The 16,357-nt window shown below is 41.4% G+C and overlaps 1 protein-coding gene across 5 annotated transcripts in view; it reads right to left on the reverse strand.

Moving 5' to 3' along the window:
* The window catches only part of asmtl (acetylserotonin O-methyltransferase-like), an 81,757-nt gene that overhangs the window by 5,249 nt on the left and 60,151 nt on the right, over positions 1 to 16,357 (reverse strand). For all 5 annotated transcript variants that reach the window (XM_063054582.1, XM_063054586.1, XM_063054583.1 and 2 more), the window contains exons 10-13: positions 15,313 to 15,497; positions 11,178 to 11,295; positions 8,057 to 8,200; positions 4,952 to 5,074 (exon numbers count right to left, since the gene is read on the reverse strand). In XM_063054582.1, the coding sequence (XP_062910652.1) occupies positions 4,952 to 5,074; positions 8,057 to 8,200; positions 11,178 to 11,295; positions 15,313 to 15,497 (570 nt within the window). The remainder of the gene's footprint in view (positions 1 to 4,951; positions 5,075 to 8,056; positions 8,201 to 11,177; positions 11,296 to 15,312; positions 15,498 to 16,357) is intronic.

The following is a 16,357-nucleotide window of genomic DNA, read 5'->3' on the forward strand; positions in this document are numbered from 1 at the left end:
TAAAAATGTAGTCAAAATCATAAATCTTTTGGAATTACATGACTGTAAATAGGTTTAGAACTTTAATTTGATGAATTATAATATCAATCCAAAATAGTCCAAGAAAAGTATTAATTTGATTCCTAATTCATTCCCACACTTATTATCTTTCTCCTTTCTGTATTTTCTCTATTTCATCTAATTCTTTTTTCCATTCCTTCACCCTTTCGAACTTTTGAATTCCCCAGCTCAATCAACCATGCTCACCTCTGGCCCTGAGAAAGGCTTCCACAGTAGTTTTGTAGCAACAGTGCTCCCTATTCCCAGAGATTTTTTGGCTGACTAAGCAGTTAGCAGTATTGAAGAATTCTCAGATAGCAACCAGATGGTAAACAAAAACTCAGAAATAACATTTTTACAGAAAATAATACTCTGACTGAACCACAAAAATAGGACTAATGCATTCTAGACACTAGAATACTACAGCACAGTACAGGCCTTTTGGCCCTCGCTGTTGTGCCAACCCATATATCCCTTAAAAAAAATGTACTAAACCCACACTATCCCATAACCCTCTATTTTTCTTTCATCCATGTGCCTGTCCAAGAGGCTCTTAAATACCCCTAATGTTTTCACCTCCACCACCATCCCTGGCAAGTCATTCCAGGCACCCACAACCCTCTGTGTAAAAAACTTACCCCTGATGTGTCCCCTAAACTTCCTTCCCTTAACTTTGTACATAACCTCTGGTGTTTGCTATTCGTGCCCTGGAAAACAGGTACTGGCTATCCACCCTATCTATGCCTCTCATAATCTTGTAGACCTCTATCAAGTCCCCTCTCATCCTTCTACGCTCCAAAGAGAGAAGTCCCAGCTCTGCTAACCTTGCCTCATAAGACTTGTTTTCCAATCCAGGCAACATTCTGGTAAATCTCCTCTGCACCCTCTCCATAGCTTCCACATCCTTCCTATAATGAGGTGACCAGAACTGAACACAATACTCTTGAGTGTGGTCTCACCAGAGATTTGTAGAGTTGCAACATGACCTCTCTACTCTTGAACTCAATCCCCCTATTAATGAAGCCTAGCATCCCATAAGCCTTCTTAACTATCCTATCAACCTGTGCAGCGACCTTGAGGAATGTATGGATTTGAACCCCAAGGTCCCTCTGTTCATCCACACTCTTAAGTAACTGACCATTAACCCTGTACTCAGCCTTCTGGTTTGTCCTTCCAAAATGCATCACCTCACACTTATCCAGATTGAACTCCATCTGTCACTTTTCTGCCCAACTCTGCATCCTGTCTATGTCCTCTTGTAACCTTCAACCACCTACAGCTCCATCCACAACTCCTCCAATCTTCATGTCATCCGCAAACTTACTCACCCATCCTTCTGCCTCTTCATCCAGGTCATTTATAAAAATCACGAAGAGCAGGGGTACCAGGACAGATCCTTGCGGCACTCCACTAGTCACCGACCTCCAGGCAGAATACTTTCCTTCCACTAGTACCCTCTGCTTTCTTCCTTTAAGCCAATCTTTTATCCAAACAGCCAAGGTTCCACTGATCCCATGCCTCATGACTTTCTGAATGAGTCTCTCACGGGGGACCTTGTCAAATGCCTTGCTAAAATCCATGTAGACCACATCTACCGCCCTACCCTCATCAATTTCTTTTGTTACCTCTTCAAAAAACTCAATTAGGCTTGTGAGGCACAACTTTCCCTTCACAAAGCCATGTTGACTATCCTTGAGTAAACTGTACTTCTCCAAGTGCTCGTAGATCCTATTCTTAAGAATCCTTTCCAATAATTTGCAGATCACCAACGTAAGACTCACCGGTCTATAGTTCCCAGGATTCTCCCTATTACCTTTTTTAAATAAGGGAACTATATTTGTCATTCTCCAATCCTCCGGCACCTCCCCTGCAGCCAAAGAGGATTCAAAGATCATAGCTACTGCTCCAGCAATCTCTTCTCTCACTTCCCACAGCAACCTGGGGTACATCACGTCTAGCACTGGAGACTTATCAATCTTGATGTTTTTAAGAAGATCCAACACTACTTCTTCCTTAATCTCCACATTGTCCAGCACACAGGCCTGTTCTATTTCGACCTCACCCTGATCAAGGTCCTTTTCACTCATGAATACTGAAGCAAGGTATTCATTTAGGACCTCCCCAACCTCCTCTGCCTCCAGGCACATGTTGCCTTCTTTATCCTTTAGTGGCCCCACCTTCATTCTTGTCATCCTTTTGTTCTTCACATACGCATAGAACGCTTTGGGGTTCTCCTTAATCCTACATGCCAAATGCCTTCTCATGCCCCCTTCGAGCTCTCCTAAGTCCTTTCTTAAGCTCCTTCCTGGCTACCCTGTATTTCTCATGAGCCCCTCCTACTTCCTGCTTCTTATATTTAACATCTGCTTCCTTCTTCCTCTTGACGACTTGTCTCACGTGTTTTATCAGCCACGGTTCCCTTTTCCTACCATTTTTTCCTTGTCTCAGTGGGACAAACCTGTCCTGAATCCAGCACAAGTGATCCCTAAACTTCCTCCACATTACTTCTGTGCTTTCACCCTTGAACATCTGTTTCCAATTTACTCTCACTAGTTCCTACCTCATCCCTTCATAGTTAGCCCTTCCCCTGTTAAGCATTTTCCCATTTTGTCTGTTTTTATCCTTTTCCATAGCTATGCTGAAGCCAAAGGAGTTGTGGTCACTCTCACCAAAATGCTCCCCCGCCAAGAGGTCTGCCACCTGACCAGGTTCATTCTCCAGAACTAGATTCAGTATGGCCTCTCCTCTCGTCGGCCGGTCCACATACTGTGTCAGGAATCCTTCTTGAACACACCTGACAAATTCAGCCCCATCTATCCCCCTTGCAGTCAGGAGGTGCCAGTCAATATGAGGGAAGTTGAAATCACCCATAACTACAGCCCTGTTTTTCCTGCACCATTCTAAAATCTGCCATTCTAAATCTTTATTCGGTTTTGTATAAAGCATTTTTACCATTTTTCACAGCAGACTGTGTCCATCAGATTACTTACTGACAATTGTTTTCAAGCCTCTTTTAAAAAAGTTAAGCTTGACATTAACAATTGCCTTTAAATTCCATTACCAGATCCATTTCTTGCATTCACTGATAACTTTGTTCTTTTACTGGTCTGTTTTTAATATTTTCCCCATTAGATACCCATCTCTATCAAGATTATGATGCCTGCTTGTTAAGTCCATCCAAGGTACAGAAACAGTTAAGCTGCTCCACAGCACAATGCAACAGAATACGTAAGATAAATGTGCTGTTCTACTTGTACTTGGGAAACTATTGCAGATTTGGATGTGCAGGGTGAGAAACATTGCCCAGAAATGCCAGGATTTTCTGTAGGGTTCTTTGTTCTACTACAGCCTCCAGTGTGTCCAGCTGGACTCCCATAACAAGCCAGCCTTTCTAATCAGTTTATTGAGCCTGTTGGCATCACCCACGTTGATGCCATTGCCCTAGCACACCAGCACATAGAAGATTGTACCGGCAACGACAGACTGGAAGAACACGTGAAATAGAGGCCTGAATACTCTAAAGGACCTCAGTGTCCTCAGGAAGTAAAGGTGACTCTGGCCTTTCTTGTACACAGCCTCGGTGTTAGTTAAGGTTATCTTCTTTAATTCAAGAGCCTGGTTGAGGGGAAATAACTGTTCCTGAACCTGGTGGTCTGAGTCCTGAGGATCCTGTACCTTCTTCCAGATGGCAGAAATGACAGGAGAGCATGATGTGGATGGTGGGGGTTCCTGATGATGGATGCTGCTTTCCTGTGACAATGCTCTGTTTAGATGTACTCAGTGGTGGGGTGGGCTTTATCCACGAGGGACTGGGCTGCATCCACTACTTTTTGAAGGATTTTACGTCCAAGGGCATCAGGGGTGCAGTGCTAGCCGGAGCGCACCGGAGCGCGTCTGGCACCTCTTTAAGAAAAAAACCGAAATAAATGATAATTAGGTGCTTTCCAGGGTGATTTGAGTATCTCAGAAACTGCTGATCTCCTGGGACTTTTATGCACAACAGACTCTGGAGTTTACAAAGAATGGTGCCAAAAACAAAAAAACATCCAGCGAGTGACTGTTCTGTGAGCGAAAACATCTTGTTAAATCCACTCGCTGGATTTTTTTTTGTTTTTGGCACCATTCTTTGTAAACTCCAGAGTCTGTTGTGCCTAAAAATCCAAGGAGATCATCAGTTTCTGAGATACTCAAATCACCCTGAGCGGTACCTAATTGATTAGCTTGTTTATTGTGGCTTTTTTTTAAAGAGGTGCTGGACGCGGTCCGGCTAGCACTGCACCCCTGAAGGGCATTGGTGTTTTCATACCAGGCTGTAGAATGACAAACAACCATGTGCAAAAGAAACCAAACTGTGCAAATAAAAATAATACTGAAAATGAGTTGTTTAAAAGTCCTTAAAAGTGAGTCAGAATCATTTCAGAGCTGTGGTGAGTGAAGTTATCCACGCTGGTTCAAGAACCTGATGGTTGTAGGGTAATAACTGTTCCTGAACCTGGCGGTGTGGGACCTAAGGCTTCTGTACATCCTTCTCAATAGTAGTCGCGAGAGGAGGGCATGGCGTAGACGGTGGGTCTTTGACGACGGATACTGCTTTCTTGTGGCAGCATTCCATGTAATCTTTTTCAATGGTAAGGAGGGCGTTTCCTGTGATAGACTGGGCTGTATCCACCACTTTCTGCAGCCTTTCTGTTCACTGGAGTTGGTGTTTCCATACCAGGTCATGATGTAACTAGTTAGGATACTCTTCCCCGTGCAACTATAGAAGTTTGTCAAAGTTTTTGGTGATGTGATGAATCTGCGCTAACTTCTCAGAGGGTAGACCTTGAGTGGGGAATGGCACAGGTGTGGAGCTGATAAAAAAAAGAATAAAAACAACTTTCAATATAGAAGAGATGCTGAAACACCGTATTACCTGGTTTGCACATCTGAGAGAGTCTGCTTAATAGGAGATTAATCTTGTCTTCTTTCCAGAAATGAAGAACATTTACGAGAATGTAAAGTTCAGCCTCTGGTATGTCGTCTGTGAAGATGTCTCCTTTTGATCAGAACAGAGAAAACAAAAAGAAATATTAAAGTCTTGTCTGAGCAGTGGTGCATTTTTAACATTCCCCATTTTATTTTAGATTTCTAGCATCCACAATATTTTGTGCTTGTTTTACATTGAAACTATATGCCTATACATTGAATCTCACCCATCCTTCTCCCCACAAACACTAATTGAGTGTTGTGCTTAACTCTGATGCCTAATCTAACAATATGAAACAAAACAAACTGCTATGTTGGTGAAATATAAGACATAGGACTAGAATTAGTCTATTTAGCCCATTGAGTCTGCTCCGCCATTTCATCATGGCTGGTCCAGTTATCCAGTCTCCTGCCATCTCCCTGTATCCTTTGATGCTACGTCCAATAAAAAAACGATCAATCGCTGCCTTAAATACACCTAACGACCTGGCCTCCACAGCTGCCTGCGGTAACAAATTCCACAAACTCACAACCTTCTGGCTAAAGAAATTTCTCTGCATCTCTGTTTTAAATTTATCTAAGAAAAGATGTGCTGCACTGGAGAAGCTATAAACGAGGTTCATGAGAATGATCCCAGGAATGAATGGGTTAACATATGAGGAGCATTTGATAGCTCTGGGCCTGTACTCAATGGAGTTTAGAAGAATGAGGAGGGATCACATTGAAACCTATTGGATACTGAAAGGCCTAAACAGATTGGGTGTAAAGAGAATGCTTCCTTTAGTTGGGAAATCTAGGACTAGAGTGCATAGCTTCAGAACTGAGGGAGGTCCATTTAGAATAGATATGAGGAAATATTTCCTTACCAGAGGGTGGCGAATCTGTGGAATTCATTGCCACTGAAGGCTAAGCAGGCCAAGTTACTGGGTACATTTAAGGCAGAGGTTGACAGGTTCTTGATTTATCAGGGCATCAAAGAATATGGGGAGAAGGTGTCAGAATGAGGTTGAGAGAGATAATAAATCAACCACAATAGAATGACAGAGCAGACTTGATGGGCTGAAAGCCCAATTGTGCTTCTAGTTTTTATGGTCTAAAGGTGAAATATTTAAAGGGAACCTGAGGGAGAACTTTATCATTCAAAGAGTACTGAGTGTGTGGAGTGAGCTGCCAGCAGAAGTAGTGGATATGGGCTTGATTTCAACATTAAGAGAAATTTGGATAAGCACATGGATGGGAGGAGTATAGTCCAGATGGGACTAGGCAAAATATTAGTTTGGTATGAACTGGATGGGCCACAGGGCCTGTTTCTGTGCTGTTGTGCTCCATGGTGAGATCTTGCGAGCTTTCTCTTGTTTGATTTAGGGTTAAAATCGTATGTTCATTCTATTTCCTGTCACACTTCACAAGTCTGTGTCACGTTTGTTAAGATGTAATATAATAGAGAAAAATATTATAGTGTAAATCTAAGGATAACTAATTATTAACTAGCATCAAAGTTCCTCATGAAGATTTGCAGCATCTGCAGGATGTCAAGAATTCTATTGCCATTCACCGTTCTGTGCCTTCTCCCATCCCGCTCCCACGCAAGTCGAGCCACATGGCTCCAGCTGCCCTGCTGTGCAAAGGAAAGCTTGGCTCTTCACACTATTGGCTTAACCCTTGCCCTGCCACAACTTCCACAGCACTCCAGTAAAGTATATTTGGGTTGCCATCTTTTTAATTCTCTCAGGTGAGCTCAGAGGACTCCAAGGCACTATTCCAAAGAGCAAGGACTGTACTTGATATTTTCTTCCCAATCAATATCAGTAAAAGGCAAATGACATGGTTGCAAATGACAGATCAGGAACATTACTTCATTTTTATGATTTATTTATTGAGATACAGCGTAGAACAGACCCTTCCAGCCCTTCGAGCTGTGCCAGCCAGCAATCACTGATTTAACCCTAGCCTAATCACAGGACAATTTACGACGACCACTCAACCTACCAACCGGAAAATCTTTGGGCAGTGGGAGGAAAATGCGCACTCAGAGGAAACCCACATGCTCACGGGAGAATGTAGATTCCTTACAGACAGTGGCGGCAACTGAATTGCAGTTGCAGGTACTGTAAAGTGTAGTGGTAATCACAATGCTAAATCAAAAGTCTTCCTCTTTGCACTACTGTACAAGTCTTGGTCTATAACTGGAAATGCAATTCAGATTGTAAAATGTTATTTCAGGATTCTGTTTGGTAATCCAATTGTGTGATAGAATCAATTTATGAAAACCATAGAATACAAGAGCAGAATTAGGCCATTTCGCCCATTAAGGCTGTTCAGCTATTCAATCATGCTTACTCAAGATTCAAGCTAGTTTATTGTTACTCTTCAGTAGACAAATGTAAAGGAGAACAAAATCATTGTTACTCTAGAACCAGGGGAACTGTTTCTCTGCCACAGGAAACAGTTGAGGCCAGTTCATTGGCTATATTTAAGAGGGAGTTAGATATGGCCCTTGTGGCTAAAGGGATTGGGGGTATGGAGGGAAGGCTGGTACAAGGTTCTGAGTTGGATGATCAGCCATGATCATACTGAATGGCAGTGCAGGCTCGAAGGGCCGAATGGCCTACTCCTGCACCTATTTTCTATGTTTCTAGATCAGAAGAAGCATAGAAAAACACAATAGCATACAGAACACAATAGAAATACATAAAATTAGCTTATATACAGTACATTGACTGTACATGCATAAAGCAACAGTAGATACAGGAGTATCTGTACATAAGGTGACTGAGAGGAAATGATAAAGTAGTGGTGGTGGGTGGATGTGTTGATCAGCATGACAGCTTGGGGGAAGGAACTGTTTCTGAGTCTGGTGGTCCTGCTGTGGATGCTGCGTAGCACCTTCCCTGGTGCAGGTAGGACAAACGGTCCATGAGCAGGGTGCGTGTGATACTTCATGATATTGCTGGCACCTTTCTATATATGTCCTTGATGATTTAGAATCAAGTTAGAAAAGCACTTGAAACAAAAAATGGGAAGAAAGCAAGCAGTTAATATTCTTACTGACCTTCTTTGAAAGAAATTCGACTTGAGCTTTGATTTTTTTGCTGGAAAGGTTTAAATTTTTCCAACAAGTTTGATGAATGAAAGACCGTGAGTACCATATCTTGATATGCATTTGCCATTTCATAGGCCAAAGCTCCAGTAGTTTCTGCAATATAGAAATATTTTTATCAAAATTACAGAAAAAAATAGCTAAGATATACCCTCTTCGCTATCTAAAAGTTCACCTAGATTTATGTAGAAAATTAGTCTTTCAACATGATATAAGGCTCTAGCACGATTCTGTGAGAGTTGGTTAAAACTGAATTTCTACACTATAGTTAATATGGCCAGTTTTGCTTAGTTGGCATTACTTCTTCGAATCATACTCTTCTTCTCCCTGCGTAGCCTTCAAGATATGCTGATACCTCCCATAGAGCCAAAGAGTTATACAGTGTGGAATCAGACCCTTCAGCCCAACTTGACCATGCCTGTCCACCCAGTTATATCTCCTCAAACCCTCACCTCCCACTTAGTTTCTATCTTCTCTGGTACTTAGTCTTGAACCCATGCTCAGGCCTCTAATCAATGCAAAGAAGATGGCAATGAATCTGGTAAAAAAAAAATTCTGCAAGCCTTCAACACATTAAAGGAATTTTAAGGCATGAACATATGATACTAGAAGTACTTGACTATAAATAAATGAACAACTTCTTAGAATAAAATGCAGCAGGCCATAAATCAAAATAAAAACAGCTCCATCTATAAACTATGGATACATTGACCTTATTAGCTTCTACATGACTTACAAAAATTACATCATAGAATGAAGCTCAGATAGCATTAACTCCACTATTACAATTTTTTCTTTGCTAAGTGCCAAGACCAGTCTAAAACAGAATTCTTGGAGGGAGACAAAAATCTACCTGCTCCATTTATTAAGGCAGTGGTCCCCAACCACCGGGCTGCAAAGCATGTGCTCCCGGGCCGCAAAGAAACGATATGAGTTAACTGCACTCATTTCCTCATTCCCTGTCATGCCCACTGTTGAACTTGAATGCACGCGCGGCCATCAGTCGGTCATTAACCTACAACTACTCGATGAGTAAAAAACAAACATCGCTTGAGAGTTTCTTTGGAAGAGATGGTAGGGGACATAAATGGCCTAATGATGATGATAACGCAGAAACAATTGAGGCCAAGACTGCAGAAAAAAAGAAAGCTTCCTTTAACAGAAAATACAACAAGTCATACGTAAAATATGGCTTTATTGCGACTGGTGACTCGCACGCTCCAAGCCCCCTGTGTGTGATATGTAGAGACAAGCTGTCTAATGAGGCAATGAAGCCCTCAAAACTGCTTCAGAAGTTCCAAGCACCCTGCACTTAAAGACAAACGCGTTGAGTTTTTTGAGCGGAAAAAACATGAGCAAGTGGGTCAGAAACAAGTGCTGAGAGCCACCACTTCTACAAATTCTGCTGCTCTGAGAGCGTCATACTTAGTGGCTAGCTGTATTGCAAAGGCTAAGAAGCCTTTCACTGTTGGTGAAGAATTGATTCTGCCTGCTGCCAAGGACCTGTGCCGTGAACTGTTGGAAGAAGCTGCAGCTAACAAGATGGCACAGGTTTCTCTTTCAGCTACCACAGTTTCAAGGAGAATCGAGGACATCGACGCACAGCTGTTGGCACGGCTTAACAAGTCTGGTTTCACTACTCAAGTCAAAGAGGTTGCTCCTTAATGCCAGTCTACACACTGGGAAATGCTGGCTCGCCAAAAAATGTCACCTGATCTTAACAGCGTTTTGAGTGACATTGTTGAAGTTCAAATCAAAGTAAAAGCCCTTAATTCACGTGTGTTTGAGCAGCTTTGCAAGGAAACAGATGCAGAGCATAAACGCCTTCTCCTACACACTGAAGTCAGGTGGTTATCAAGGGGGAGAGCCCTGGCCAGGGTTTTTGAGTTAAGAGAGCAGCTACTGAGATTTCTTTCAGGAAAAAGTCACCACTGGCAGCACACTTCAGTGACGAGGAGTGGATAGCAAAACTCGCTTATCTGTGTGACACCTTCAACCTGCTCAATGAACTCAATTTGTCACTTCAGGGGAGAATGACAACTGTCTTCAAGTTGGCAGATAAAGTGTTTGCTTTCACAGCCAAACTGGAACTGTGGGGATGGCGAGTGGACAGGGGCATATCTGACACGTTCCCAACATTAGCTGGGAATTTGGTAGAGACTGAGGCTGCACCGTCCTTCTCACAGCTGGTGTGTGATCACCTAACTTCGCTGTCGGCTGAATTTGAGTGTTACTTCCCAACCGCAAATGACTCAAGACGTGCAAAGGAATGGGTCCGTGACCCACTTGTGAATGTCCCCGGTGAATCATCCATGTCAGCGCGGGAAGAAGATCAACTCCTCAAGTTTGCAAATGACGATGGGCTGAAAAGTATGTTTGACATAACATCTCTGCCAACATTCTGGATCAAAGTCAAGGCTGAATATCCTGAGACAGCCACGAAAGCACTGAAAATGTTGCTTCCATTTCCAACATCATATCTCTGCGAAGTGGAGTTTTCTGCAATGAATGCAACGAAAACTAAATTGCAGAATAGACTGGACATAAGGAACCCCCTTATGACCTATAATTGACTTATCACTATATTCATGCGAGGAAAATATGCACTGCGTGTTTAATATTAAATTTGTTAGATAAACCCTTTTAGAAACAAAATTGAGTGTATTAGCCACTGATAAGTGACTTATAGCTGACTTATCACCTATACTCCGGCCATGATTAACACTCCCCCCCCCCACTGCTCCGCAAGAATATTGTCAATATTAAACCGGTCCGCGGTGCAAAAAAGGTTGGGGACCCCTGTATTAAGGTACACAATGAAATATCAGTATAAAAAGTTTCACCTCACATTCTATTTTCTCTGTTTTCTTTATCAATTTCTTGGTTATCCTTTCCTGAATTATTTCAAACTGCTAGATAATCTTCAGGTTTACTGATGATTTTCTTTCTTTTCAATTCTTATCCTTTGTTAAGCTCTCTCCAAGATTAGTCTACAACAACATTCTTAGGAGGGGGACAAAAATTTACTCATTTGTCATGAAGGTACATCATTATATTTTTAAAAATGTCATACCTCCTAAGTCACAAGCAGTTTTAAATGACGAAAGATCAAATGCCCTGACAATGTCCTTCCCAACAACTTTGACAACATTGTTAATTGCTGACATTAGAGACAACAATTGTTCTGAATTCTGTTGATGGAAAATTAGATGTTAATGTAGCACATTAAAATAAGAAATGAAACAAATAATTAGCCAAGTGGTTAAGTGACAATAGGAAAAAACATTCAACTAGTAAATATACACAACATGGCACTTTCTGTAGGAACCAAGACCAAATGAAGTCTTGAAGTGAAACTGCTGGAGGAAATGGTTTATACAGATATTTGGTTTATTACTGTCACATATACTCAGTGGCTACATTATTACGTACAGAAGTGGAGCTCAATGTGGTCTTCTGCTGCTGTAGCCCATCCACTTCAAGATTCAACATGTGTGTTCAGAGATGTTCTTCTGCACACCAACGTTGTAAAATGTGGTAACTTGAGTTTCTGTCACTGTCCTGTCAGCTTGAACCAGTCTGGCCATTTTCCTCTGACCTTCCTAATTAACAAGGTGTTTCCACCCATAGAACTGCCCTCATTAGATTTTTTTAATTTTTACCTCCTTTCCCTGTTAACTCTAGAGACTGCTGTGTTTCTGAGATACTCAAACCACCCTGTCTGGTACCAACAATCATGCCGTGTTCAAAATCACTTAGCTCATATTTCTTCTCCATTCTGATGTCTGGTCTGAACAACTGAACCTCTTGTCCATGTCTACATGCTTTTACGCATTGAGTTGCTGCCACATGCAGATTACACATTTGCATTAAAGAATAAACTGGTCACTGAAGATACATCAAGGTAAGAGTGGAAAACTGTATTTTGCATACTCTGCAGAGATATTGACCCAAGCATAAGTACATCTGGGTAGTATAAAAGGAAAGCAGTAACAGAATGCAGAACATAGTGTTACAGCTACTGAGAAAGTGCACTGGCTGGTAGGTAGTAGGCAGAGGGTCACAATGGCATAGTTTGTGAGATTAAGAGTTCCACTCTTATAACAGCAGGTCAGAAGGTTAGTGGCATGACTTGTCAAGCTTTTATATCTCTTGTCTGACATAAAGGGTTTGGGAGGAAGGGGCAGAATTGATCAGGGTGGGATGGGTCTTATGTTCGCTGTTTTGCCCGAGGCAACGGGAAGTGTATGCAGAGTCACGAAGAAGAAGCCAGTTTTTGTAATAGACTGGGCTACATTCACAACTCTTTGCAATGTCTTCCATACCAAGCTGTGATGTGTCTAGATAGGTTGCATAATTTTCTCTTCATCTTAAATCCATATCATATTAAAATTTGTAATATGTTTAAAAACTAAACTGGCCCTTGAAAACAAGGCATTCTGTACAAAACCCTCTCACCATCAGTGGCACTACAACACCTCTACTGAGGGGAAGACAGAATTAAAGCCGCCCAAGTTTCCTTGAACAGGTTTTCAGATACATACTGAAAATGGTGGCTTTAATAGTAGTGGGAAAAGTAACCGCTTTTAAAGAATCCACTACCCAAGTGCAAACTCCAAACTCACAACAGTTATAAAGCTCATTTAAGTTTACAATGTAATGAGATAAGCAATGCTACTACTTCCTCTTAACAATGACCTAAATCTACATTGATTATATGCCAAGTGATCTTTATCATCAACTTAGTTAAATCTTCAAAATGAAATGATAGAACATAGAGCATTGTAGCACAGTACAGACTCTTCAGCCTACAATTGTGTGCTGATCTTATAACCTGCTCTAAAGATCAATCTAACTCCTTACTCCTACATAGCCGTCTGTGTTCCTATCATCCATGTGCCTGTCTAAGAGTCTTCTAGATGTTCCGAGTGTATCTGCCTCTACCACCACCCCTGATAGGGCGTTCCACGCACCCACCATTCTGTGTAAAAAAAAACTTACCTCTGACATTCTCCCCCCCCCCATATTTTCCTCTAATCAAGTTAAAATTATATCTCCTCATTACCTGTAAAATATTTCCAATACACACAAGTTTTAATTTTAGGTAGGTGGAATAATAAATATTTTACTTTCGAACGTAAATTAGAAATCCAAGTAGATTTTGTATTTAAGTGAACAATCACGTTATAATGGCTTTCTCCATCACTGATTCTGAGCTGAGAGGTACACATGTCACCACCCACCAGTCAGACTTCCGCAATCATATAAACAAGGATTTCTGCAGATGCTGGAAATCTAGAGCAACACACAAAAACTGCTGGAAGAACTCAGCAGGTCAGACAGCATCTATGGAAATGAACAAGTAGATGACATTTTGGGCAGAGACCCTTCTTCAGGACTGGAAAGAAAGGGGGGAAGGCACCAGAAGAAAAAGGTGGAAGGAGGGGGAAGCAGAATAGCTGGAAGGTGTTAGATAAGGCCAGGTGGGTGGGAAAGGTAAAGGGCTGGAGAGGAAGGAATCTGATAGGAGAGGAGAAGGGGAAGGAGGAGAGGCACTATTTCCCTAATCAGAATTAATCAGATCATAGAATTATCCAATTAATTCCATATCCCTAGTTTACCCCATGTGCAATCATGCTTCCTTCCAAATTACTCTTACAATATTCTTTTGAAAGCTAATGTAACATCCTGGTTAAGATTTTACTGCTAATGTTGTAGGGTATTTCTCTTAATGATTTTCTGTAGAAGCAGTGTGGTCTGCTGGCAGTGTCTGGGTTACCATAAAAAATAAGGGGTTGTGATGTTCATACTTTGGAATGTAGTGTCATCCAATCAAATGGTGGAATTGGGAGAAGGTTCTAGATAACACTGGGCGGGAAGGTTTTTGTGATGGACACTGGGGTGGGTCGAGGTCTTTTCGTTGTGAGATGGAGAAAGAAGAAGCTCGAGAAAACTGGCCGTAGAATTTGATCTGATGGGAATGCGTGATTTGATGGGAGTCCAAGAGGGGAAATCCTACTGGTGATCAGTGAATAGGAGTTGGTACCATGAGTACATCAGATACATCAGCTTTTGGAAGATTTGAGCTCGAACCTTGAGCACATTTGACTGTTTTAATTATTGTGGGCCCTTTTGTTTTTTTTCTTTTTTTCCCTTTCTTCCTTAATAATGATTTGATGAAGTTAACATTCATAATTCTACTTTCTTTATAATGTATGTAGTATATGGTCTGATATTTCTTGCTTGCTGACAGGTGATTGCATGCGGGCAGTAGTTACACAGAATTCAGACAGATCGTTGTTCAGGTGGGCGAGACATCCCAACTTCCCGCCCGGGTTTGGTGGAACCCATGTCATATCGACCCTAGACGTATGGCGTCTGAGAGAAGTGGATTTCTCACTGCTACGGCTGGTGGCTGTGAGCCAGAGGTAAGCCTGGTAAAAAGGGGTTTCACTAATATTAATTTACTTCCATAAATATTTCAGGCAGCAGTGTGATCATAACAACTCACGGCATTGGGAAAAAAATAATCTCATTGTGCTTCAGACCCTAGTTATAACCTTACCTGAAAGAAAACATTTAGAGACCTACAATACTTATATCAGTACTGCACTGTCATTAAGTCACCTCTTTAAAGAATCCACTACCTCAATGCAAACTGCAAACTCACAATTATAAAGCTCATTTCAGTTTATAATGTAGTGAGATAAGCAATACTACCAGCTATTTCATCTTAACTACAACCAAAATCTATGTTGGCTGCATGCCAAGTGATCACTAACAACAAACGCAAGCTTTTTTTATTTAGAGACACAGCACAGTAACAGGCTGCTCCGACCCATGAAGCCCCTGCTGCCACATCATACCCATGTAACCAATTAACCTACTGACCCATACGCTTTTGGAATGAGGGAGGAAACCAAAGAATCCAGAGGAAACCCATGTGGTCACAGGGAGAACCTACAACCCCTTTACAGACAGCGACGGGAATTGAACCCTGGTCACTGGAGCTATAAAAGCAATACAGTAACCACTATGCCACTGTGCCACACAAACCATCAGACTTAAATCAGTGGTAATAATCAACAGTTTGTTAACAATGACTCACCCTCCAAAGAGATTTCTCAACAGTACAAGATTGATGGTGTGGAAACATGTGCCCAATCATACATGGAAAGTCAGTTCTGAAAAAAAACAAGGTACTTTACCTGAAATAAGTCTTCAGCCTTTCCCCCAGGAGCTGATAGGCAATGACCTGGTCCCTCTTTAATGGCTGTATCCAGATGAGTGAAAAGTGGCCAAATGTAGTCATTATTATAAAGAATATAGTCACTCATGGAATTTGCAGAGCCTGATACCAGGAACATGTTGGCAAATTTTGTGTTCTTATATACTGCAAAAGCAAATTTAAAGAATACAGAAGCAGGTTATTTTGTTTTTCAAGGTACCAAAGCTTTAAAATACTCCACACCTTTTTTTTTACATACAGACCACACAGAAATTTATGGTTTACTGTAATCTATTTCCAAGGAAATATTCAAAACTGTTTTCAGATTAACAGACAACTGGTACGTGCAATTTTGAGAACTCTTTCATTAAATCATTGGTTGCAAAGGTAATTTTTAAACATGAGGTGATATCTGAGAAATGTTATTATGGATCCCATCACTCAGGTCATGCCCTGTCTTCATTGTTACCATCAGGAAGGAGGTACAGAAGCCTGACGGCACACACAACGATTCAGGAACAGCTTCTTCCCCTCTGCCAACCGATTTCTGAATGGACATTGAACCCATAAACACTACCTCACCACCTTTTTATTTCTACTTTTTGCACCACTTATTTAACTATTACATTTTACACACATGTATTTACTGTAATTCACAGTTCTTTTCCTATTATTATGTATTGCATTGTACCACTGCTGTAAAGTCAAAGTCAACAAATTTCATGACATATGCCAGTGTATTAAGTCTAATTCTGATTCTGGACAGCAATGTGACTGCCTCCATTTCAGCAACCTGACTTGGATGCTGAAGTTTAGAAGTGAATAGAAAACTGCAGGTGTTGTAAATATAAAATGAAAACAGAAAATGCTGGAAATACTCAGCAAGTCAGCTGACATCTATTGGAAGAGCAACAGAGTTAATGTTTCAGATGAAAGATCCTAAGAACACTGAGGCTGTCTACAAGAAGGGTCAGAGCCGTCTCTATTTCCTGAGGAGACTGAGGTCCTTTAACATCTGCTGGACG

The sequence above is a fragment of the Mobula hypostoma genome, chromosome 7 (genome assembly GCF_963921235.1).
Source record: "Mobula hypostoma chromosome 7, sMobHyp1.1, whole genome shotgun sequence".
NCBI lineage: Eukaryota > Metazoa > Chordata > Chondrichthyes > Myliobatiformes > Myliobatidae > Mobula > Mobula hypostoma.